The sequence below is a fragment of the Balaenoptera borealis genome (genome assembly GCF_965194805.1).
Source record: "Balaenoptera borealis genome assembly, chromosome: 11".
Lineage (NCBI taxonomy): Eukaryota > Metazoa > Chordata > Mammalia > Artiodactyla > Balaenopteridae > Balaenoptera > Balaenoptera borealis.
This window is the reverse complement of record NC_138868.1, coordinates 9,028,004-9,053,173: the sequence shown is the minus strand read 5'-3', so window position 1 is coordinate 9,053,173 and position 25,170 is coordinate 9,028,004. Positions and strand designations below refer to the sequence as shown.

At 56.2% G+C, this 25,170-nt stretch overlaps 1 protein-coding gene and 1 long non-coding RNA gene across 5 annotated transcripts in view; both read right to left on the bottom strand.

Annotated features, from left to right (window-relative positions):
• Nucleotides 1–25,170, bottom strand: part of LOC309606754 — a 308,111-nt gene that overhangs the window by 42,956 nt on the left and 239,985 nt on the right. The gene's annotated exons all lie outside the window — the stretch shown is intronic.
• On the bottom strand, nt 1,658–12,922 carry CHRM1 (cholinergic receptor muscarinic 1). 4 transcript variants are annotated; one of them, XM_082343018.1, is made up of 3 exons: nt 12,342–12,922; nt 11,808–11,900; nt 1,658–4,180 (listed from the first exon to the last, which is right to left on the bottom strand). In XM_082343018.1, the coding sequence occupies exon 3, from the start codon at nt 4,101–4,103 to the stop codon at nt 2,721–2,723; it is 1,383 nt and encodes a 460-aa protein (XP_082199144.1). In that variant the 5' UTR covers nt 4,104–4,180; nt 11,808–11,900; nt 12,342–12,922; the 3' UTR covers nt 1,658–2,720. The 4 variants fall into 4 exon arrangements, with proteins under 4 accessions (XP_082199144.1, XP_082199146.1, XP_082199147.1 ...); XM_082343020.1 differs by lacking the exon at nt 11,808–11,900; XM_082343021.1 differs by lacking the exons at nt 11,808–11,900; nt 12,342–12,922 and adding an exon at nt 8,427–11,306.

Genomic DNA, 25,170 nt, shown 5'->3' with positions numbered 1-25,170 from the left:
CCACTGAGGTGCTTTTCCTACAGTCTGTCTCATCCTCTTAAGGCTCCTGGAGGGCTCCTTCCCCTTTCAGGGCTGAGGACCCTGAAAGTAAGAGACATGCTTGAGAGGAGGGGGCACAGGCCTGTGCCTGGGACAAGGGACACATGTGACCTGCTAGCCCCATTCCTCACCCGAATACCAGCTTTGACCGCCCCTCCCCCCCAACTCCTGGCCTCCACTAGAGGTCAAGCCAGTCTGATTCCAACACCCCCGCTCTCCCAATACTGCTTGGCTTCCTCAGTCTCCCCTGCAACCCCTCACCCGCGTCCCAGGACCAATGCCTTCAACACAGGGCAGGGCATTGAACACGAAAGGGGGCTCAAGGCTCAGCGGTGGCCAGGGAGGGACTCTCTTAAGGTCTTGATCTGACAGCCCAGGAAGCTGTGCTGTGGGAGAGGGGGATGGGCTTTGTATCCTACAGTCATTCTCCACAGTGCTGTGCACCTGGCAGCCCTGGGCTGGGCTGTCCCGTCCACCTCTTGAGTGGATTGCCCCTGCCCATAGCTTCGGAAGCTTCCTTTTCAAAGGGTTCTGAGAGTCCTGACAGCTGTGTGTGAATCTTCACACTCTCTCTCTCTGTAAGGGTTTAGCCCCACCTGGGACCTCCTTCCTCTAGGCCAGCATTTCTCAAACTTCAGCCTGCATCACAATCACCTGGACGGCTTGCTGAAACAGATGGCTCGGATCCACCCCTAGAGTTTCTGATTCAGTAAATCTGGGGTGACCCTGAGAACTTATACATCTAATTAAGTTCCCAGGTGATACTGATGCTACCGGACAGGAGTGCTGTGCACTGAAGGATTAACTCAGCAGGTCTGGGTTGTCCAGACGCCGCACATTCCAAAGAAAGGTTTGGCCCTTGCCTGGCTCCTGGGAGACAGCCCCTAAACCCTTGGAATATCTTGCCTGATAAGAGTGTCTTTGCTTATCTGGGGGCCATGGGCCTCTCGGTATCAGTTTAGCCTCTGGAGGGGCTGGAGACTAAGTAAGGTCAGCTATGTGAGTGGTCAGGAGCCTCCATTAAATACTGGACACCAAAACTTGGCTCAGCTTTGCTGGTTGGCAATACTTCATGCAGCTGGAAACTGTGTTTCCTGGTTGGTGACTCATTGTTGCTGGGAGAATTAAGTGCTGTCTCCATAACTCCACTGGGAGAGGACAGTAGAAGCTCGCAGCTGCTCTCTCCTGGACTCTGCCTGTGCACCTTCATCCTTCGCTGACTCTAATTTGCATCTTTCACTGTAGTAAAATATAACCACTCAGCAACTTTGCTTCCGGGAGACGGCTCTGCCCACTACAGCCCTACTCACCTGAGCCGGGGACCCTAGGTGCTGGGCCCACAGGTTTCAATAGATCCAGCCACTCTGTGCTGCCCCTCCTGAGACCACTCTCAGGGCAGTGGCCCGTTTCTTACGGTGCTTGGACCCTCCCTGCCCCCTCCTGCCCTGGCTTAAGACCAGGTCCTCGAGGGAATCCCCTGGTGGTCCAGTGGTTAGGACTCCTCGCTTCCACTGCAGGGGGCATGAGTTCCATCCCTGCGGGGAACTAAGATCCTGCAAGCTTCGAGGTGCGGCCAAATTAAAAAAAAAAAAAAAAAAGAGCCAACACAGGGAAGAAGGCCCCTTAGCGCCTGCTGGTTATGTGGCTTTATTCACAGACTCAGCAATTGCTGAGGTCAGGAGGAAAGAACATTTGGGACCAGGCTGGGCCTGGAGATAAGGGTGGCTGGGAGGCCATGCATGGGTCGGATTGGGGAGCTCACAGGAGAGAACCTGTTGGCTGGGCCAGGCCGGTTGGGATGGGGCCGGAGGCAGGCAGCATGCGGGAGGCCTGGCTAGATCTGATGGAACAGATCTATCCAGGTGGCATCTGTGAGCCAGGGAGGGCGGGACTGAGGGTTTCTCTGGGGCAGGGGGTATAGGTGTGGGGCTGGACAGCAGGCACCCCTGCCCCTCACTCCCAGGGAAACGACATAGTGGGACAGTGGGGACACCTGGTGCCTGGTCCTGCTGCTGCCTCGGGACTTGGATGGGGTGACTAACCATGCTGGTCCCCTCTGGTGTCATTGTCCTGCTGATGCTTGGACATTTGCCTTGGGGGTGACCCACCTAGGGACACTCTGGGGACATGTGTAGGGAGGCTGGATAATCCCAGAGAGTGTGCCTAGGGCCCAGCAGAGTGGGCTGTGCCTGGGGAGGGAGGGGGTCCCCGGGGAGGGCGGGGGATGATCCCTTTGGGCCCAGCTTCTGACTCAGTGATTGGTGTCAGTTCCCTGCTGGCAGGGGGTGCCGCCTCCCACTCAATCCAGGCCAGCCCCTGGGCCAAGGATGACTGCACGGTTAAACCTCCTTTCTCCTGGCCCGCACTGCTGGCCCAGGACAGACTTCCTGTCTAAACACAAACAAGGAAGCCAAAGCCCGGATCCTCCTCCTGGGCCTTCTTCCTGGTGAACAGCCCATTCCCACCCCGCAGGGAACAGAAAAACCAGTTCCCCGGGTGCCCCTCCCTGCCTGGGAACAGCAAAATTTGGAAAGTTGGCAGGGTCTCCCTGGGCTGTGCAGGAAGGTGACCTAGGGGCCTGGCAAGGCCGGTGGGGCCTGAGCAGGGCCCTGGGTCTGAGGTCACAGCGCCTGCCCGCTTTCCACCGGGGCCTGGGGTGGAGGGACGCAGGCGAGGGGCCATCAGCATTGGCGGGAGGGGGTGCGGTGCACAGAGCCGGGGCGCTTGGGGATCTTGCGCCAGCGACGCTTGTCCCAGCGGCAGAGCAGCAGCAGGCGGAAGGTGTCCCGGAAGGCTTTGTTGCAGAGCGCATAGCACATGGGGTTGATGGTGCTGTTGACGTAGCACAGCCAGTAGCCCAGCTCCCACAGGGTCTCGGGAACACAGTCCTTGCAGAAAGTGGACACCAGCACCATGATGTTGTACGGTGTCCAGGTGAGGATGAAGGCCAGCAGGATGGCGCTCAGGGTCCGAGCCGCCTTCTTCTCCTTGACCAGCGAGAAGGTCTTCCGCTTGGCCAGCTGCTCCTTACCGCGGGGCTTCTGGCCCTTGCCCGCTCGCTCACGCCCCTTCCGGGTCGGCCTCTTGACCGTATTCGGGGAGCTCCGGGGCGGCTGCTTGGCGGGGGCCTGCGCCTCGGGGTCCACCATGGGCATCTTGATCACCACCTCGGAGCCGGGCTCCTCACCCTCCGAGGACGTGAGGGACTCCATGGAGCCCTCGTCCTCCTCCTCCTCCTCCTTCCAGCTGTAGGCCTGGAGTAGCCGGGGCGCTCGGCAGCAGCGGCAGCAGCGCCCTGGAGGGGTCTCCGGGGAGCCCTCAGCCCCTGGCTGGGACCTCTCTGAGCTGCTGCTGCTGCCGCCCCCCTTCCCCGGCGTCTCGGAGCCCTGCAGGGCCGCCAGCTCCCGGGCCCGGTTCTCTGTCTCCCGGTAGATGCGCCAGTAGAGCGTGCACATGACCGTGACAGGGAGGTAGAAGGCAGCCATGGCTGTGCCAAAGGTGATGATGGGCTGGGAGAGGAACTGGATGTAGCACTGCCCGGCCAGCACCGTCCGCTCCCCTACCAGGTACTGCCAGAAGAGGATGGCTGGGGCCCAGAGGACGAAAGAAACCAGCCAGGCTAGGCCGATCATCAGGGCCGCCCGGCGGGGTGTGCGCTTGGCGCGGTAGCTCAGGGGCCGGGTCACGGAGAAGTAGCGGTCAAAGCTGATGAGCAGCAGGTTCATGACCGAGGCGTTGCTGGCCACGTAGTCCAGGGCCAGCCAGAGGTCGCAGGCCAGCGTGCCCAGAGCCCAGTGGCCCATGAGCAGATACGTGGTGTAGAGGTTCATAGAGAAGGTGCCAATGATGAGGTCGGCACAGGCCAGGCTCAGCAGGAAGTAGTTGTTGACCGTCTTGAGCTCCGTGTTGACCTTGAAGGAGATGAGTACCAGCAGGTTGCCCGTCACCGTGGCCAGTGACAGGAGGCCCGTGGTGATCCCAATGAAGGCCACTTGCCAGGGACCCTTTCCCGGTGCCAGGACGGTGATGTTGGGGCTGACGGCGGGTGGGGCTGAGGTATTCATGGTGGCTGGGTGGGGTCGATGGGGGGCAGCCCCTTCCTCTAGTCACAGTACAGGCCTTCCTTGGGGGCGGTCATCACCTGAAAAGAGAGGACACGGGCTTGGGTTGGGCTGCTGGACGTCTCCCAGAGTCCAGAGTGGGAGGTGCTGGGAGCAAAGCCTCTGCCCTCTCAGAGCTGCAGGCCAGACAGCGTCACACCCCCCTTACTGGTGCCCACACCCCGTCACTTATAATGCACTTTCCCAGGCTTTAATGGATTTACCAGCAGCACGGGGCGGGGGGCGGGGATGGCTTTGGAATCCAGAGATCTGAGCCCTCATTCCCACTTCACCATTCAGACCCCGAGCCTCAATTTTCTCATCGGGAAATTGCTACTAATGCTTGTCTTGCTCATGTGGCAGGAGTGGGGGAGACTCGCTTTGTATACGGGACTGCCAAATTTTCAAAGCATTTCACTCAATTTTATTAAAGCTCTCATTTACTGAGTAGTTACTACATGCCAGACACAGTGTTAAGCACTTAACTGAATTACCTAATTTAATTGTTGAACATTTGTAGGAGGAAGGTCTCTCATGGACCCCATTTCACTGAGGCAACCGTGGCTCCGAGCAGCTCCAAGACCTGGCCGTGGCGACTCAGGTGGTGAGTGTGATCAGAGCCCACTTCCCTCGCTCACTCTCGGAGCACGTGAAGATCCGGTGGGATTCTTCCATCAAATACGGAGAGATGGGAAGGCAGGGGAGGGCTCCAGGGAAGACAGGGGAAAGAGATGGGAGCAGAGGGGTGCTGTGTGCGTGCGCCTGCGTGTGCGTGCTTGTGCGCGGTTTGGGGCTGGATCGGACCCTCTGTGCGGGCAGCAGGGGACGTTGTGCTGGGCCCGGACACTTGCCAGTGGCTGACAATCCGGAGTAAAAGCAGGCAGCAGGGGCGAGGGCCTCAGCTCCCAGATAAGCGGGGCTCTGGCCCCAGACGAGGCATGGGAGGACTCCTCCACCTCCCCACTCGGCTCCTGGGCCCCAGCTGAGTGGAGGGCAGCAAGGGGAACCAGAAGATGCCCCAGACTTTTCCTGAAGCTGGAGTCCAGCTCAGGCACTAAGGGTGGGAAGAGAGAAAAGCCACAGCTCTTAGTGACTACTGGCCGGGCAGGGGCCTCCACCGCTCAGCCATGGCCTTGCTGCTGTATGTTTTGGCTGCTTCCTTCCTGTTCTGGGCTTCAGGCATTCTTCTGTTTGTTGAAGAGATTGGGGTCTCCTCCTACCTGCAGCTGTGGCTTCAGGGGCTGTATTGTTGGAAAAATTCCAAAAGAGAGACGTTGGGCAGGGACCCAGCAAACCCTGGTGTTTCTTGGGACCTGGTCTGTGACAGAGAGACTAGAGTCTGTGAGGGGGTCGCTGCATGATGGATGCCTCGGTGGTGTGTGACCTGGGGTGTACTGTCAGTGCGTGTGACAGCGACTCTCAGCATGAGTTCGGAGTGTGACAGAACAAGCAAGAAAAGCCGTGGCTGTCAGTGCTTGTGTGTCTGGGACAATTTGCACGTGAGGGGGCACAGGTGACATCCCGGTTGAAGGACCCAGACTCTGGAGTCAGACTGTCCGCATTTGAATCCACGCTACACCACGTACTGTGTGTATGGTCTCCGCTAGCGATGTAACTGCTGTGTGCCTCGGTTTCCTCAACTGACAAACGGGGATAAAGTTAGTCCCTAGCTAATACATCGAGGAATTATCGCGAGGCTTAAAGAGTCAATAGATATAAAGTACTTAGAACAGCCCTGGTCCATGGTAAACACTAAGTTCCCATTGACTCTTAGCACGGGTAGTAACGAGGGCTCCCTCCTGCCTAGCAGTGTCTGCTTCTTTGATTAAAAATTTCTAATACTATGGGGAATTCCCTGGAGGTCCAGTGGTTAGGGCTCTGAACTTCCACTGCAGAGAGCATGGGTTCGATCTCCGGTCGGGGAACTAAGATCCCGCATGCCGAGTGGCATGGCCAAAAGAAAAAAAAAAATTCTAATACTGGGACAACAGTAACTAATAATAACGGTCATTGCTGTTATTTAGCGTCCCTGAGGGCCAGTCGCTGCTCAGAGTACTTATGTGCCCTATCTCACTTAACCTTAATGGGGAACCTATGACCTAGGGGTTGTTTTTCTCTCCATCTTACAGATGTAGAAACTGAGGCTGAGAAAAGCACGAGAATATGCACAAGATCACACAGCTAAGGTAGGAACCAGGATTGGAGCCCAAGCAGTACGTTCCAATGAAACTTTATTTATAAAAACTGATGGTCGGCCTGGGGGCCATAGTTTGCCAATTTGAACTAAGAAATATTACATTAAAATATGATTTATCTTGCTTACTGAGTTCTGTTGCATCCTCCTCCGTTAACCAAAGTCAGGCGCTGGGCGGGAGGCTGAGATCAGACTGCGGGTGCTGGGGCTTTTCCCCGTGAGGCCGCTGGTGGAAACCACCCTTGACAAGGTGACCCTGAACAACTCTTGTCCCTTTGATCTTCTGGACTCAGTGCTGTTTGTGCCCATTGCAGAAATCTAGCAACTGAGGCCCAGAGAAAAAAGGGAAGAAGGCGTTGTGTAGCCCAAGGTCTCCCGACTCCTAGACTGGGTGCTGCCTCACCCCCCCAACCCCTGGGTGCCCTGGAGCAGCTCTGTAGCCCCCAGCGGCTCCCTGGGTCAAGATGTGCAAAGGCTGGGTCAGAAGAGGAGCTTTAGGGCGTGTGAGGCTATACCCTCCACAGCTGTAGGGGCCTCCCGTCTGTCTGGGCACGTTGCGGCCAAGCGTTCTGCCATTGTACTTGGTCCTTACGCCACAGCAGGGCTAGGACTAGGGCGGGGGGAGTGAGGCACTTGCCTTGGGTGCAAAATTTAAGGAGATGCCCCAAACTCAGTCAATCAAGAAAATAACATTTTAATGCAATATTTAAAGAATAGAAATCAATGCAAAACATCCATCATGAACACAGTTTTAAACCAAGACAGGATCCATCACCCATGCCTCGCACTAATCCTGGCCCTGGTTCTGACAAAACTTGATTTACAAAAGCAGACTGCCTGTGCGCTGTAGTTTGCTATTTGATTTTTAAAAATATTACATTAGGGCTTCCCTGGTGGCGCAGTGGTTGAGAATCTGCCTGCCAATGCAGGGGACGCGGGTTCGAGCCCTGGTCTGGGAAGATCCCACATGCCGCGGAGCGACTGGGCCCGTGAGCCACAATTACTGAGCCTGCGCGCCTGGAGCCTGTGCTCCGCAACAAGAGAGGCCACGATAGTGAGAGGCCCGTGCACCGCGATGAAGGGTGGCTCCCGCTTGCCGCAACTAGGGGAAGCCCTCGCACAGAAACGAAGACCCAACACAGCCAAATAAATAAATAAATAATAATTAAAGGTGCTACTAAAAAAAAAATATTACATTACAATATTATTTATCTTGACTAGTGAGGTATTTTTGTGAGCCCCCCACCTTGAAATTTTGCTCCAAGGCGAGTACCTCACTTGCCTCACCCTAATTCCTGCGTTGCGGACCACAGCCCTAGGTTTGAATCTCCAAGCTGTCCCTTCCTAGCTGTGTGATCATCGGCTACGACTTAACCTTTCCTTCCCTGCAGCCCTGCATCCCTGAGCTGATGGGGATAATAGTATCCAAAGTGCCTGGCACTGAAATGACACTCAGTCAAAGGCCTCTGTTATTATTCCCATCTCCTCATTCCGACCCACTGCTCAGCGAACCCTCACCTGCCCCTTCCCCTCCAGACCCCAGGCACAGCCCCTCTCTGGTCCCCAGACTGCTCATTTGTACAGTGGAGGAGTTGGACCGGGCTGACATCTGGGGAGATTTTACAGGCTCCTGAAACCAAGATCTCAAGATGGCTCGAGAGCACCAAGACCTCAAAATAGCTTGAAAAATAGCCAAGAATACCCTCATCTGTGAAATGGAACCATGTCCCAGAGGTGAGGCTGCAGAGGCTGAAGGCTCACTTAGCTTCTCTCAGCCCGGGACCTGCAGGCTCCAATGCCTGCGCTCTTTCCGCTTGGTGGACCCTCTCTGCCCCACCTATGGGCTCCCATCGGGGACAGCTCGGGGAAGGAGAAGGGCAGAAGTTCTGGGGAACTGGACCCTGGTTCTTGCCACCCCCTGGACCTTCGGAGCCCCTGGGATTCAGCCCAAGAACAGGGCTGTCAATGACTCTGCCCTTCCTCCACCATCAGAAGTGGGGGTCCTCCCCCTAACCCCTCTTGGACAGTAATTTTCTCCAGAGAAGGTTCCTGCTCTGGTCCTTGCTGTGTGACCTTGGGCGAGTCTCCTTAACTCCTTATTGGGGGCAATCCTCTGCCTCTTCAAGGCTACTGAAGGGTCAGCGAGTTGATGGCTGAGAAGGAACATGGCTTCCAGTGATTGTGGCTGATTCCCCTGCGGGGACGAGCTCTGGGCTGAAAGTCAGGGTGCCAGGGTTCAGCCGCAGCTCCAGAATTTCTACGAAGGAGGGGCTTAGGGTTAGCCGTCTGGTTGAAAGGGGGGCTGGAAGCTGTATTTGCATAGCATATTCTGTGAAAACATCCATGGGGTTGGGGGAGTTGGTAAATGAGGATTGCAGGGCCTGGGGAGGAGACTCCTCAAGGAAGTCCTTGCACTGCCTCTGCTTCAAGCCCCGTCTCTGCTCTTGTCTTGCTGTGTGACCTTGGGCAAGTGACTGTCCCGACCTGGTCACCCTCCTGTAGGATGAGTGTTTGTATGTGAGGGTGTGTGCATTGCTGAGTGAGAATAAGAAATGATAAGGGTGAGTCTTTGTGAGGATGGGTTGGGACTCATCCTCTGAGGGTGTCTGGGGTACAGGAAGGTGGAAAGGAAGCAGGAGGTGCTTTTCTGCCCAGGGCTGTGGCTTCCTGATGAAGGTTGTTGGGAGCTTTTAATAATATTATTAATATTATCACAGCAACTAATATTTACAGACTGCTTCCTATAACCAGACATGGCTCTAAGCATTACATACATGATTTAATTGACCTGTTACAAACCCTTGGGAAGTAGGTTCTATTATCTTCAACTTGCAAAAGGGGCAATGAGGCTTTCAGATCTTAAGGACCTGAGAGCTCATCAGTGATGCAGTCAGGATTTGGACCCAGGTAGTCTGCCTCTGGGGCTAACCTCTTGGGCCCCTACTCTAAACTGCTGTGGGGATTGGGGGGGTGCTCAATGGCCTCCTTGCCCACTTTGACCAGCTAGATTGGCCAAACCCTAGTTTGAATCAGCCAATAGGGAGGAATCAGTCCTTCCTTTAGAATCTGGCCTGTGTGTGTGTATGTGTGTGACAGTGTCTGTCATCTCTCTGGGTGATGTATGATCACAGTGCTATGGGAAGTGGGTGGTCCAGCTGTAGCTCTTTGCTTGGCACACATCAGTGGCTCAGTAAATATCTGTGGAATAAACCCATGAATGTGTACACGGAATCCTCCTGATTGACTTCAGGACTTCGGGCATGAGGATGGGCCTGCGGTGGCGGGGGTGAGGGGATGGCAGTTTGAACTGGCTCCAGAGTGTGGTCTCTGCTCTGTCCAGTTCCTGTATCCCTGCACCTGCCAGGTCCCTGTCCCCTCGGTGAGGCCCTACCTGGCCTGAGAGCAAAATACCCAAGAACATCCTTATCTGTAAAATGGACCAAGGAAACCCTGCCTCACCTGCTGCAGGGAAGTCGAGTGAGGTAACAGGACAGGCGCGGGCGTGGGATGGCGCCTGTCAGTGTTGGGGAGGAAAACATCAGCCTGGGCTCAAAGAGTTAAGGGATGAGGTCAGAGCCTCTAGCAGAGCAGGCCAGATTGTTGACCGCCAGCGTCCTGGACCAATCCCCGGGGGCCGGGCATCTGGTTGGTGAGAGGAAGGGGGAGGGGAGAGATTGCTGGGGAGAGGGATTCCTGAACACTAGGGCTTCCTGAATCTTACCACTGGCCAAGGAGAGCAGAAGGGGAGGCAGAGAATGAGGGGGTGCTGGGCAAGAGATTCAGGAGCGGGGAGTGAAGCCATCTTGTGATTCTGGACGTGGAAGTCGGCAGAACCCTGGCTGGAGAGAACGGACGATATTGGGGAGAAGGAGGTACGAGGTGAGAGCTGTGGGGCTGGGCACCTGGGACCTCACAAGTGCATCGAGGGCGCTCCTCCGTCCAGGCCTCCTGACCCGTCCCTTCTGCTGGGGCCTTAACCCAGAAGCCAGCTTGTCAGAGGTGGCTCTCTCCCCCGGGGGTTAATTTTTCTCTGAAGGTAGCACCATTAAAGGTGCATAAAACTTCCACCTCTGATGTCTGGCCTTGGAAAGGAAGGGGTGAACTGATACAATTTATCACCTTTTCAGGCTCAACAGTCACCACTGGGAGTGCCAACTAGCCCTGCGGAGGGCAGCAGCCATCAGTTAAATTTTCATAAATGCAGGGCTGAACCGGAAGAGGAGCGTCAGCCTTAGAATCAGTGCCACATACTCTCACTGTTGATGGACCTTAACCAGTTGCCCAACTTTAGCCAGACCATGTCAGAGCCTGGCAGTTAGCAGGCTGGGCCCTAGACCTCACTTTGCCAGGTGGCATCAGAAGCGCCCTGCCCCTCGTCTACACTCCGCATGCCCCCTGCTCATGACTCCTTGCGCTCCCCTCCCCATTTCCTTTCTTGTCTCTCCCTCCCTCCCTCCCTCCTCCATCTTTCTAGGCATCACCATGGCATCACAGCAGAACGGAAACCTAGGGAGATATTCACCCACCTCTCCCCCCCGCCCGCCCAGGAGCCCAAGCTCCCGTTCACAGAGCTCGCTGCTTCCCCCACCCTGTCATCCTGCTCAGGGAGGTAGGAGTTCAGCGCTGTGCTGAGGGTGAGGAGAATGGGGTCCAAGCCCCAGCTGCACCCCTAAATATCCCTTCTGTGACCATGAGCATGTCCCTTCCCCTTCCTCAGCCTCAGTCTCTCCATCTGTACAATGGGGAGGTTCCTTTTTAGTCTGACATGACCTCTACCTACTCCCTTCTTGACACTCTGACTCCTCTTTGCACTTGGGAATCTAGTTCTCAGACCTCCAGGCCCCAGCCGAAGAGCCAAGAGTCACACCTTCTGCAGCCCCATTTCCTCCCCTGCCTTCTGTAATGCAGTGGCGATCACAGCTTGCCTAGTGGCTGAGGTCAAGGGGCAGAGAACTAACTCGTACCTGACAGCTCAGTGAGCAGCTGATTTCTCAGGGGCAGGAGACTGTCCGGCTGCTTCCGGCCAATTGGGCAGGAGGCCCTGGGTCAGTCCGCAGGTATGTTTTGTGGGAAGCAGTGAACCCCTGTCCACTGGCACTGATAACCCCCAAGCAGCATTTGTCTGAGCGACCCAATGAATGCCGCCCAAACCCTCCCCAGCTGCCAGCTCAGGAGCTGGCACTCTGCAAGAATCAGAGCTCTTGGCCTCCAGCCCATCCCCACGTTGTGCTCTGGGGGTCCTAGGATGGGTACCTGGCGTGGGTGCCCATTAGTAACTATGCATTACCTGGACTTAGGGTTGAGACCTGCCCTGTGGGAGCCCAAGGTGCTGTGGACACAGGGAGGGCCCTCTGGGTGGCTGCACACATCGGGACCACGTCCCCTGGCTGGCATGGCCACCCATGTGCCCATATCCCCCAAGAGCCCGGGAGCTCTTGACCTGGTCTCCTGCTGGCTTCTGGCCCGGCACCCACCTTGGTATCCTGCTTGTCCATCGGGCCAGCAGCCTGGTTCAGTCCATCTTGGAGGGGTTGAAGGTGGATGGGGGTGGTGGGATTCAGGGTTCCCTGAGGGAGGAGAGGAGGAGGTACTGGGACTGGCACCCCTGTTTTGGGGGGGGTCAACCTCCCACAGCATCCTGGTGGCAAGGGCTACCCCCTGGCCCCCTGCCCTCCTCACTCTGTCCCTGGGATTTGGAGACTCTGCCTGCTGTGTGGCAACCTAATCCCTTCTGGGCTCCAGGTCCAGTTTCCTAAGGGGGTTTCCATCTCCTTTCCCAGCTGAATCCCAGAAAAACATTAGGTGTATCCACTCGAAGCCAGGAGATGGGGTACTTGGAGCAGCCAGTGTCCAAAGCTACAGAGCCCCCTGGGCCTCTAGACCCCTCCCCGGCCCCCTCCTCTGTCTGGGGTCCATCCCCATTTCCTTCTGGTTCTGGTCCCTGCCTTGCTCAAGGACCCTGCTTCTCCTGCCCCCACCTTGGTGGAGCCCCTCCCAAATGTACTCACCATGGGGCTGGAGAGAAGTCTGAAGGTTCCTCAGCTCCACTGCCTGTCCGGGGGCCGACGGTGTCTCCAGGGACCCAAACACCTGGCTCCTGGGGGGAGCTGCGCCCTGTGCTGGCAGCCGGAGAGGCACAGCTAGTGATTGGCATGTCCCACCCCCTGGCACGCCAGCCTGGGGTGGGGGGGAGGGAGGAAGAGAAAGAGAGGGAGGGAGAAAAGAGAGGAAAGGAAGGGAGGGGGAGCTGGAGGGAAGCCTCAGGCAGTGTCCGGGGTTGGACCGGGTCCTGGAGCGTGGCCCCCTTCTCTACTAGGGCACCAAATTCGAGTCCTGAGAGGGAGGGTGTAGGACATGAGGAAGATGAGCCCAGGAAGGCTGAAAGTCCAGAACGGGAGAGAAGGCAGATACAGGGAGACAAACACCCACACCCAATGCACACAGACTCGGCGACACACAGACACCCTCACAAAGGCACACTGTTTCCGGGGCTCCTTCCCCCACCCAACCTTAGAGACCCCAGGCAGCGTGCACCATGCCCCGCCATACACACCCCGGCATTCACATGCCTGTTTCCCTCCACATACGCCCTGCCCCCTGCACATGCCCACGCGCCCACCCACCCAGCCCCACACCCTGCTCTTCCTCCCTGCTGCGAAGGAGCTAGATTCCTTCTGTTTGGAAATGACACATTGGGCCTCACGTGAGAGGCTCCAACTTGGAACAGACCCAGAGGGCTGGCTCACCCGCCCCGCCCGGGGCTGAACGGCTGAGCCCGCGTGCTGGGCGGTGCGCTGTTTTCTGTCCCTGCCACACAGCTGGGTGTGAGGGCACACGGGTGTCGGGTTTGCGGGGACAAGTGGGGGGCCGTATGCCTGCTCCACACGTCGCTGAGTGCCCCGCACATGTGTGTCCCTGAGTCGCATGTCAGCATGCAGCCGGTGTAAATGCAGGTGTCGCCCTGTGGGTCTGGAGCCAGGACGTGTGTGTGTCTGTATTCGGTGTGTGTCTGAGTGTTGCCCAACTGTGGAACTTGCTAATTTTGACAAGGGAGGCAGCCTCTACCACCCTGCCTGTTCCACCCCCAGCTTCCACTTGGAAGACAGACAGACAGGCAGACAGACAGCTCTCCTCCCAGCTTGTCAAACTCTGTCTCCCTGACTCCCACTCGGGGCTCACAGGTGTGCACCTGGGAAGTGATAAGCCTGCCCTTCCTCTCCACATCCCTTAGCGCAACGGCTTGGCCGGCACCCCTCTCCCTGAGGCCGGTTTGGATTTCTGTGCTGAGTTTCCTCAGAGATAGAACCCCTGGGGGCCTTTAGCCATAGAGACCTGGGTCCTGCCCCACCCTCACCTGGCCCTTGAGACCTCCAGGGGAGCTGACCGTGGAGCAGACATGGGGAGGCTGCCGCTGGGCTGCCGGGCCTTTGCTTCACTGGGCCATGCTGAAGCCCTGGGACGGAGGGTAGGAAGGACCAAGATCAACTGTTATCCCCACTATGTAGACGAGAAAACCGAAGAGCAGAGGCGTGTTGAAAACGTGGTTGGCAAGTGTCTGCACTCAGGTCCCTGGCTCTGAGCCCACGGCTCTGGAGTGGGTCAGGCGGTTGGGACCTGCCCCACCACTCGCCCCCTGCCCTTTCCCCCACCCAGCACCCCCTCTCAATCCTGATGCCTGAGGGTAACCTGGGGCTTCCTCAGGCTGGAGCCCAGTTGCCAAGGGAGTCCGGTGGAGCAGAAACTGGAGTCCCTGGGGCGTGGCCAGCGGCCATCATGCCAGCGGTGGGCACACGTGGCAGGTACATGTGGGGGCATCTCTGCTTCTCGAAGCCAGCTGAGGCTAGAGCAAGCGCCCAGTACCCCTCCCTTCTGAAGTCCAGGAGACGCTGCCGCTTAGAGAGGACTCTGAGCAACCCCCTCCCACCCCGGAGTCAGCTGGCGGGTCAGAGCTCGCCCAGTCCCTCCCCGCGGGCGCGGACTTCCGCTGCCCCTGCTGGGTTGTGCTCGGTTTGCGGCTGCGGCTTGCGCGCGCGGTGGGGCTGCGTGTACTTGTGCGCGTACACGTGGCTGAGTGTGTGGGTGTTAGGCCTCCACGCTCAACATCCATTTCCGAGTCTGAATCAGGCTCTCTCCTTGCCCCCTCCCCCCAGTCTCCTTGGTCTCCCTTCTCTTCTCCCACCGCCTCTGCACACGTCCCTTTAGAAATAAAAACACTTATTTTGTAGGCGGGAGAGGAGGGTGTCCAGCTTTCCCTTGCCTCCTCCTGAGCGCCCCTCTTGTCCCAAGAGGTTTGTTTGCGCCTTAAGTCCGTGCAGCCGCGGAGGCAGGGGGATGACGCCCCCCGCCCCACCCCTGATTGCATGGCTGTTCTAGGCCCAGGCTTGGCTAGGTCCCCTTACCAGATGGGGAAACTGAGGCAGGAAGGGAGAAGGGAGGTAGGGCCGGGAGAAGCTCTCCCACCCGGCTCTCTCACCGCCCCCGCACCCGCGCCGGATTTAGCCGCAGGGAGGCTGGGAACATTGTCTTTATTTTAAGCCACCGAGTGCGGCACGAACGCGGCTGCTCCCGACAAAGGGCTCGGCTAAGCAGCGGCAGGCGGCGCACGTGGGGGTCCAGCCGCGCCCCCGCGCGCCCCCCAGCCGCCCTCGCGCGGCCCGGCCTGACCCCAGCCAGTTCTCTTTTCTCTCCGGCCGCGTGGGACCCCGGTTGGTACAGGACCCCTGGGCATCGGCTCCTGTCGGCTGCTGTGTTTGGTCGCTGGGCGGAGGGGTCACTCCTCCAGGCCACCGAGGGAACACGGGGTCGCCCCGCGTGGCTGGGCCCCTCTCTCAGCTTCCTCGCGTGGGGGAAGAGAGAAACTGCCTTGGGTGCGAATCCAGGTTTGCCTCTTCCCAGTGGAACCGCGCAGAGCAAGTTGGTGCCCCTCTCTACGACTGTTTTATCAGTGACGGCACTTAGAACTACTTTCCTGACAGCGCTGTTTGATCGTTAGTTGCAGGTTAAACTTGGCACTGGCATTTGCTACAAGTGAAAACCATTATCATCGTTATTTATAACTCGTATTGAGCACTTACTACGTGCCAGGCGCTGCTAAGGGCTCTTAATTCATTAACTAGTTTGTTTCTCACAACAGCTCTCTGAGGGAGGTTCTATTATTATTCCCATTTTACAGATGAATAGATGTATAAGCGGCGCGCATCCCCCGGGGGTTTCGTGTGGGGTGCGGTCAGTGTGCCTGGGGGCATCCTGGGACTGGGGTCGGGGTGCGAGCGTGGAGGCTGCAGTTTCAGGGATGCCAGAAACCTGTGACAGCATTTTTAAAAGGTCGGGGATCCTGTCTGAATGCCGCGCGGGGGTGGGGAAAGGAAGTGAGCGCGCTCGTGCTGCGCGCTCGCAGCCCCTCAGTTTAACCCTCATCCTCGGCTTGGACCCCCTTTAGAACCTCAAACCCAGATAAACGTGCCACTTCTTAGTGCTGCTTCCTCCGTTCTGGGAGAAGGAGGCGGGAGTGGGCTATCCTCCTGGCCCCCAGCAGACCTATGAAGCTGAGCTGGTTGGTCCTCAGTGCCCTCTGGAATGGGCCTGGGTTGGTGGTCTCACCCGCGGTGGGAAGTGACATCCATTCCCAGCCCAGGAGGGAGGCAGCCGGTTGTCCTCAGGGCACCCTTCCTTGATCCGCCCCCATCCCGCCCCCCACCCCCCAGCCCCCATCGCTTTAGGCCCTCAGTCTCGTTACCCCCTCGGTCTCACCTTCCCGACGGCGGGGATTCCGGGAGGGACTAATTCCCAGATTTAAAAGGAGAAACTAAAATCCAGGGCGGGGCTGCGGATAGAGCAGGCCTAGAAAGGGGCTCCCGCAGTCCCTGCTGCCCGAAGGCCGGGACGAAAGTGGCCACAACAAAGGCATCATCTTGGACAGGAAATCGGGGTTTTCCGAGTCTAGTTCCGAAGTTAAGCCTCTTAGAAACAATCTCCCCTTCACCTACCGGGCGCTTCACCTCCCCGGCCTGGCTCTGTGCTGGGAGCCTCCGGGCACGTGGAGAGCCCTCAAGAGCCCGGCTCCACCAGCCCCGAAGCCTCGAGGTCAGCTTCCGAAGAAAGGATGGGTTCGGGCGGCCCGGAGAGGGGCTCCTCGCGCGGCCTGAACCTGCGGGGCGCTGCGTAGTCCTTATGGCGGGTGGGGCTGAGTTAACAGGACGCCCGGGGTCGGACCGTGGTGGTGATTGCTGCGAACCGAGGCAAAGCATCCTGGACGAATCTCTGGATCCCGGCCGGACTGGGCCGCGGGGAGGAACTGTGTTCCCACAGGGTTCCCACAGGCCCCCTGTCCTATGAGGACAGGACCTCGGAGTCCAGGTCACTTGCTGCCGCCTAGGAGTTGGACGCACTGTGGACGTGCGGCCCGGAAGGAGGGAAGGCGCACTTTTCCTCGCACTGTGGAGGCCCGTGCTTCTCGCTCAAATCTCTATGGCCAAAAACAACTCGAAAAATCTGATTAACAGAGTCGACTTTGCTACGCTTGGTCAGTGGACATTGGGCACCCATGTTTCCCGCCACATGGTATAGGGGCTCCGGCCCAGCACTAGGACGACATGAGGCTGCTGGAGAGAAATCGTATGGAGCTTTGGGCGGAAACTTCAGGCGGGATCCCGGCCCTGAGGTCCGGATGCCCAAGGCTTCTCCCAAACTCTCTGTAGCTGAGTCCGCGCGCCCAGGGAGTGACCGGGGGAGGCAGACCTATTTCGGGGTCCCCTGCCCCCGACCCAGCTAAATTTGCTTCTTTTCCTGGTAACACCCCTCCCTCCGACTCCCGTGGGCGTGTACGCTTTGTCTTCGAGTTCCCCACCGAGGCGGAGACCGAAGCTCGGAGCCCACGAAGGCGAGGAGTGGGACGGAGCCAGGCGAGTGGAGCCTAAGCCGGCTCACTCTCCCACCAACCTCTCGGCGAGAGCCTAGCCCCCGCGCGGGCGCAGCACGTCCGTCGGTGGGCAGGGGGCTGCCTCTCACCCTTCCCGCCTGCCGCATCGCGGACCACCCAGGCTCGGCTCGGGGTCCTCCCCTCCGTGCCGGCTGCCCGGGACGCGCCAGCGGTACCCACCGCGCTCCGCACCTCCCGCCGCGCCCCCTAGCGGCCCGCCCAGCTCCGTGCCCGGGAACGGGGCAGCGAGAGGCCGGGGTGCCAGGGGCTGGCGTGTGCCTGGTGCCCAGCGCCCATTTTCCTTCGCAGGGAGAGGAATGATAGTACATATTCATCCTTCATGGCCTACAGTGCGGGCCTTTCGTTGGCAGGGGTGGGTAAAGGATGGTGCAGACCCAGCTCTAGGAAGAAATAGGAGCTGGCTGTCCTTCCTTGCAGCGCTTGCTACTGGCTACCGCATTTGTAAAGGCTTTCATGAACTTTCTCATTTGATCCTCCTAACAACTCCACGCTATAGGCGCAGTTATGATCTCCATTTGACAGTTAGAAAACTGAGGCCCAGAGAGGTTAGGTTAACTCATTCTGCCCTCCTGACTCCTCCAGAGTTTGCAGGTTTTGCAGTCTAAGTAGATGAGAACTCTCTAGGCCATTTATAAGGCAGAGGAGGATTGCCGGAACTTGCTAAGCCGGTGTCTCTCCCAGTCATTCATTGTGTCGTCCCATTTATTTAACAAAACACATAGCCCCAACTGTGTGTGGGCACCGTTCTCAGTGTTTTACATGTTTTCACTAATTTAATTTTCATAGCAACCCGAGGAAGTAGGTAGAATTATTATCCCCATTTTATAGACGAGGAAACTGAGGCACTGAGAGGTTCTGTAATCTGTCAAGGTCAAATGGCTAGTAAGTCCCAGAGCTAGGCAGTTGATTCCCAATCACTGCTTTTGCCCCTATCTTAAAGATCCCCCAAATGTCAATGTCAGTGTACCCACATCTCTCCTTTCCTCCTCACCCATATCCCTGGACTGTGGGGCAACCAGGCTTTCTGCCAGGGTCTAACACGACCCTGGTTCCATGGCCCCCCTTCCCCGCCCCCTTGGCGCCTCCTGCCAGCCCCAGCGCCAAAGGAGGTCTGACCAAGGCAGGGATTGATGAGTTTGAGTGGACCTCGGAGGCCGCCTGTTTACTCCACCGGCTGGCACACGCTGTGATTAACGGTGCACAATCGAGTTAGGGGCCATAGCTCCAGGGCTGAGGCCAGGGCGGGGGAGGGGCCTGCTGGCTGGAGCTGCCTTTCCCTCGGGCACATCAGTGGTTTGCTTGAAGCTAGAGTCCCCTGGGGAGATGGAGAAGGGGATGTGCCCAGCCAGCAGGGGTAGGGAGCACACAGCCCTCAGCGGTGGGGGACCAAACTTCCCCACCCTTCTTGCCCTTCTTTCCCTTCCCACAGAGGACCAGAGGCTCAGAAAGGGAGGGATTGGGTGCATATCAGAGGAAGGAAGCCCTTGTCTGAAGGGAGACCTCCCAACAGAAAATGGCGGCAGTGCAGGGAGGGAGGTAGGAAGCCAGGCTGGGTCTGGGTTTTGGATGGTGGGAAGCAGCCTTGCTTGGGCCTCAAGCTGCCTCACTTCCGGGGTGAGTATTTATCTCTGTGTTTTTCTCCCAGGGATGTGAACCTCTTCCTTGAGCACATGCTCAGCCTGCTCTAGCTTTCCTGCCGCCAACAGCCAGTGGGCTGACTCTGCAAACCACCTGGGGTGGGGGGAGGACAGGGATAAAAGCCCACTCCAGTTCAGCCCTCCTCCTGGGGATCTTTTGCTCCCTTGCCCTACATTGCAGGGATAGGCCTCCAGAGCTGTCAACCAGTAGTCCCTGTTTAAAAACCACACAGTGCAGCCTATAACACATCCTACTTCCTCCAGATTGATAATGCAGCCCCATCCTGAGGGAACAGTCTGGAATCTATGCCCAGCACTGTGTTCAACACTGGGGAGGGAACAGGAGAAACCAGAACCCAGAAGCCGTGGGGTTGGTGAATGAGCTGAGGAGATAAAATGATCCTGAGAAAGGTACCAGGGCAGACCAGAGTCCATGAACTTCCTAAGAATAGGAAAAAAGGTGAAGAAAGGTAGAGGGATGGTCAGTGGGAGCTGGCCCTAGTGGGGCGAGTGTAGGTCTGGCTGGGGAGGATGATCTGGTTCCAGAGTTGTCAGGGCACCGGACTGAGTCAAGTTGGGGGCCCAGTCTAGACCCTGTGGGAGAGAAATAGTCATGGACCCTCTCCCAGCCTCAGTCTACCCATCCGTGAATGGAACTGAGGACAAAGGCAAAGAGAGACTTGATGCACTAGATGGTCCCAGAGCACTTTCCCGGCTCTGATGTTCTTTGAAAATGGGACACCTGGGGTTTTACTCAGCTCTGCCTCTCCTGGTCATGAAACGCTGGGCACATTACTCTCCTTCTCTGAGCTTTGGTTTCCTGGAAGTAAAATGGGAGGCTAGTCTACTGTTCCTCAAAGTCTATGTTGCAGGACATTAGTAGGTGTAAGTTATAAGAAAAAAGACTTCCGTGATAAAATAGAAAATTAATTAGGCTTTCTTTACTGTAGGAACCTATCAGAACCTTTAAATGGCAAATGCACACTAAAAATCTCTGAGAGGCAGAGAGAACATACAGTTTTCCAAACTTACTTCACCACAGAACCATTTTTCTGTAGAGCACATTTTAGGACCGGCATCTGAGGAACATACTTGACTCACTCTGGACTAGCTTATCTAGAAACCCTCCAGCTCCAGTATGTGATCATTTTAGGCATTCCCTCCATCGTTCAGTCCCCTGGACTCCTGCCCCTTTGAGGACTTTTTTCCTTGCCCCAGCCTTTCCTGGATACTTCCATCTCTGGGCCCTTGCTCTACTCACCTTAGTGTGTCCTTCTTTGTGCGTGACCTTCTGTGACTTTCCCTGGCTCAGCCCTGGAGAGCTCAAACTCCATCCAACTGCCCCTTCTCTGATCTTTTCTGGTCGCCAGAGGCCTGAGGGGTGCTGTCTGGGCCATCCTGGCAGGGTTCAATGTGATGGCTTCCCATAGCCCCAAGTTGTGTTTTCCTGGTTCCCAATCCCATGCCCCAGCCTCAAGTTTCCCCCACCCAGCCTCCAGCCTCTAGTCCTCAGTCAAGAGACCTTATTCCCCAGCCCCCTATGAGGCCTCTGGCCCCAAGTCTCCTGGTTCCCAGCCCCAGACCCCTGCACCTTGAACCTCAGCTCCCAGCCCTAGTCCCACTTCCCACCCATGGCTCCCAGCCTTCCTCTCTAAAGCCATGTCTGAGATTTTGGGTTCTAGGGAGTTGAGGCAGCACTTTCTCTCTCCCTAGCTGCATCTCTTGAGTCTTTGGGCCCGAGCCAGGGTCAAACGAGAGCCAGGGCCCAGAGGAGAGGCAGGATGGGAGGTGAACCCTACAAGTATTTAAAGTAATTACCCTCCTCGCCCCATCATAAGCCTGGTTCAAGATGAGGGAACACCTTGGAGGCAAAAATATAGATTATGAACTAGAACATTCTAGTGAGGCAAGTGGCAAGGGGTGAGGGGATGGTGGGAAGGTCAATGCAGAGGGATGAGGGTGGTAAGCCTAACTCAGCAGGTGGTCCTGGGATGAGACTGGGGATAAGGACCAGTCACAGGGTGTAAAGATCCATTTTCCAGGTGTGGGAGCTGATTCCCTGTGACTTGCGGTAGGCTATATAACCATTCACTGGCTAGTGACTAACCCAAAATTGTCTCCTTGTATTGAGATCTCAATTTGCAGTTTCCAAAGTGCTTTCTCTTCATCACTTCCTCCTTCCAGAAATAGTTTCTGTACAGAGCCTCTGAGGACCCCCCATTTTTTCTCCTGCTACATCCCTGGCTGTTGTTCCTCAATCTCCTTTGCTGATCTTCCTCATCCTCCCACTCTCTAAACTTTGGAGTATCTGGGCTCAGTCCTTGGACCTTCACACGCACTTCACAGGTGACTTATGCCACCCACACATTGATAACTTACACATTTATGTCTCCAGCCCAGCCTCTCCTCTGAACACCAGACTCGTATATCCAATATTTCCTCATCTGTAAAATGGGGATAATAATAGCTCAACGTCACAGGGTTGTTACGAGGATTAAATGAGTTAAGACATGTAAAGCGTTGGAAGAGTGCCTGCCTCCGATTAGTACTACGGCTGGAGCTATGATTATTGTTATTGCTGTCATTATTGCTGGCTGCCAGCTCCACTTGGATATCTAGAATCATCTCAGACATGACTCATCCCTAACCCAAAACTGCTCTATCTTCAGCCTTGCTTATCTCAGTAGATGCCAACCCTGTCCTTCCAGGAGCTCAGGCCTCAAACCTTACAGTCATTCTTGACTTTCCTCTTTCCCTCACATCCTGAATCTAATTCATTAGAAAATCCTGTTGTCTCTTCCTTAAATATATCCAGGGTGCAGCCACTGTGGTCTCGGTCAGTGTCATCTCTCACCTGGATAACTGCCTCCACACTGGTCTTCCTGCTTCTACCCTGACTCACTGTACAGTCTGTCCTCAACGTAGCATTCAGAAGGTTCCCTTTGACATATAAGTCAAATCATATCCCTCCACCATTTGAGATGCTCTATCAACTTATCTTTTTCAGAGTAAAGCTCCAGGCCTTATAAGTACCTGCAAGGCCCCTGTGTGATCAGCCTCTTCTCCCTCCTTGATCTAATTTCCTTCCACTGCTTCCTTGCTACTCTGCTCCAGCCACATGGGCCTTGTTATTCCCAGAACATGCCAAGCACTTTCCTTACTAGATGACTTCGCACTACTGTTACCTTTGCCTGGTAATAGTAAACAAACCATCAAGTTTCTGCAAGATAAAGATGATAAGGAGATCATACAAAGGGCTAGGGCTTGGGGCAGTGGGCACAGAGAGAGGAACCCAGAGACCTTGGCAGGGGCCAGATCATGAATGTCCCTGAATGTCTCCCGAGCAGTGGGCAGCCAAGGAAGGTGGCGTGTGCAGGGCAGGGCTGGATTCCCCTCAGGTGCAAAATCTCAGGGGTGCCAAAAAACTTAGTAATCAAGATATGTAATATTTTAATGTAATACTTAAAAGAATCAAAATTAATGCAAAAAGAATCTACGATGAACAAAATGTCAAACTTAAAAAAAAATTTATTATTTATTTATTTATTTTTGGCTGCGCTGGGTCTTTGTTGCTGCATGAGGGCTTTCTCTAGTTGCGGTGAGCGGGGGCTACTCTTTGTCGCAATGCGCGGGCTTCTCATTGCGGTGGCTTCTCTTGTTGCGGAGCCCAGGCTCTAGGCGCGCGGGCTTCAGTAGTTGTGGCACGCAGGCTCAGTAGTTGTGGCTCACGGGCTCTAGAGCACAGGCTCAGTAGTTGTGGCGCACGGGCTTAGTTGCTCCGCAGCATGTGGGATCTTCCCGGACCAGGGCTCGAACCCGTGTCCCCTGCATTGGCAGGTGGATTCTTAACCACTGAGCCACCAGGGAAGTCCCAAAGTGTCAAACTTTTAAGGGAAGACAGGCGCAGGGCGAGGCAGGAGAGGTGAGTCCAAGTGCCTTTCATCCTAGTCCCAGCCCTGGACTCAGAATCCTTCTGGGAGGATGAACTGGACATGGATACCACTGGGAAGGTCCAGGGAGAAAAAGAGGTGCAGAGACCCGGCCCAGGGACTAGACAGGACTTTCCTGGCTTGTAAACTGCGGGTAGCAGGTCTTGTCCCGCAGGAACCCAGGAGGATTAGTGAGATAATGGAGAGAAACTCTGAGTTGGTGGTGGTGCAGGTTGGGCTGGGAGGCAGGTAAAGGCCAGAGAGGGGTGGGGCATGGCACCGGGGCGGGGCTGCGTGGGGGAAGGGGCACTCACCTGGCTCACTCAGGTGAGGACAGTCCCGAACCAGTCATCCGGCCAGGAAGGGAGGAGTGCAGCAGGTGAAGGAGCTGAGAGGTGGGGCCAGGTGATGAGACTTTGCGAACCTGGGGCCAGGTCTCAGGGGCAGCGCCAAGGCCGAGAGGCGGGGCCAGGGTCGGAGACGCAGCTGAGGCTCTGAAGGCTGGGTTGGTAGAAGGAGGGGGCGGGGCCAGAAGCCGGGGGCGGGGCCAGAAGCCGGGGTCGGGGCAGGGCCAAGGCTAAGGGTCTCTAGAGTCAGAGACCAGGACCAGTGGGATTCCGGAGGGTACCTGCGGTTTCGATGCGTGGTTGCACATTTGCGCCAGCAGCTTGAGAGCCAGGTACAGGTCGCACGGGCCCTCCTCCGGCCCTCCCTGGGGCTGGGGCAATAGGTGCCTGTCTGTGGATGCGGCAGGAGGCAGGCTTCCTGGGCCAGTGTAGAATCCCACTAGCTCAGGAAGGAGCCAGAGCAGGCCTTGGGTAGGCAGCTGAGCCTGGATGAACTGTTAGCTTTCCGGGCTGGGCAGCCACAGCTTGCGTCCACACGCTCCTGCCTCTCTGCAGCCGCTGCCAGAGCCCCTCATCGCCTCCACCCCCAGCCCAGAACGGGTACAAGGACCAGGAATCCTGGGTTCTCTTCTGGACTGCAGATCATGCCATCCTCCATCCCTCTTTCACGTGGTCTTCCCAGTGCCATCAGTACTGGTTCCTGCCATCCCAGGAGAGGCAGGCAGAGGTTGAGGAGGAGGAAGGGCCTGAGGGATGGAAGGATGAGACCAGATCTCAGTGACTCCTCTTGCTGTGTTTTGCCTTCTTGGGCCTCATCAGTGCCAACCCAAGGCTCACTGGAGGCGGAGAAGAAGAGAAGAGCCTGGAGTCCAGCAGGAAAGCTTGGATTAGTTTGGAGGCTGAACTTCCTGGACAAGAGCCCAAGTGTAAGTGGCACACTGCTCCAGCAGCCAGGATCCGGCCTGGAGGGCTGAGACTAGCCTGCTTCAGCATTCTTCTCCCCTTTCTTCTTTTCTCCTTTGTTTCTAGATGTTAGCATCTGCCTCAGGGAGGGGGAAGAGTTTCACAGCCTCCTGATTGGCTGCGTTCATTTTAGTCCCTTCTCTGCTTCCAGGAAAGACTGAATAGGGAGGTGGGGGGAGCAAGATGCATAAAGGTTTTCAGTGTAACTAAAAGAAAGCCGTGAAGGGAGCAGAGAAAACTGGCGAGAAACGTGGGAGCACGGTGTGTGTGTGTGTGTGTGTGTGTGTGTGTGTGTGTGTGTGTGTGTGTGTGTACACACACATGAATTCTGCTGTCAAGTCAACTGAGTTCAAGTGTAGGCTCCGTTATTTCTTAGCTGTGTCTCACGACCTTCCTCAGCCTAAGGATAATAATACTACTTACCTTGTAGCTTATCAAGCATTTTGGCACATATAATGACATTATAGTGTCATAGAATAGTTTTCCTGCCCTAAAAATCCCCCGTGTCCCTCCTATTCATCCTTCTTCCCTCCCTCTGAGCCTCGAGCAACCACTGATGTTTTTACTGTCTTCATAGATTTCACATTTTTGATGCTACTGTAAATGGTATTCTTTTTAAAATTTCAAATTCCAGTTGTTTATTGCTAGTATATAGAAATACAATTCTTTTTTTAAAAAAATGAATTTATTTATTTATTTATTTATGTTTGGCTGCGTTGGATCTTCGTTGCTGCGTGCAGGCTTTTCTCTAGTTGTGGCGAGCGGGGACTACTCTTCGTTTCGGTGCGTGGGCTTCTCTTTGCGGTGGCTTCTCTTTTTTTTTTTTTAAAATAAATTTATTTATTTTATTTATTTATGTTTGGCTGTGTTGGGTGTTCGTTGCTGTGCGCAGGGTTTTCTCTAGTTGCGGTGAGCACGGGCTACTCTCCGTTGTGGTGCGCGGACTTCTCATTGCGGTGGCTTCTCTTGTTGCAGATCATGGGCTCTAGGTGCACGGGCTTCAGTAGTTGTGGCACGTGAGC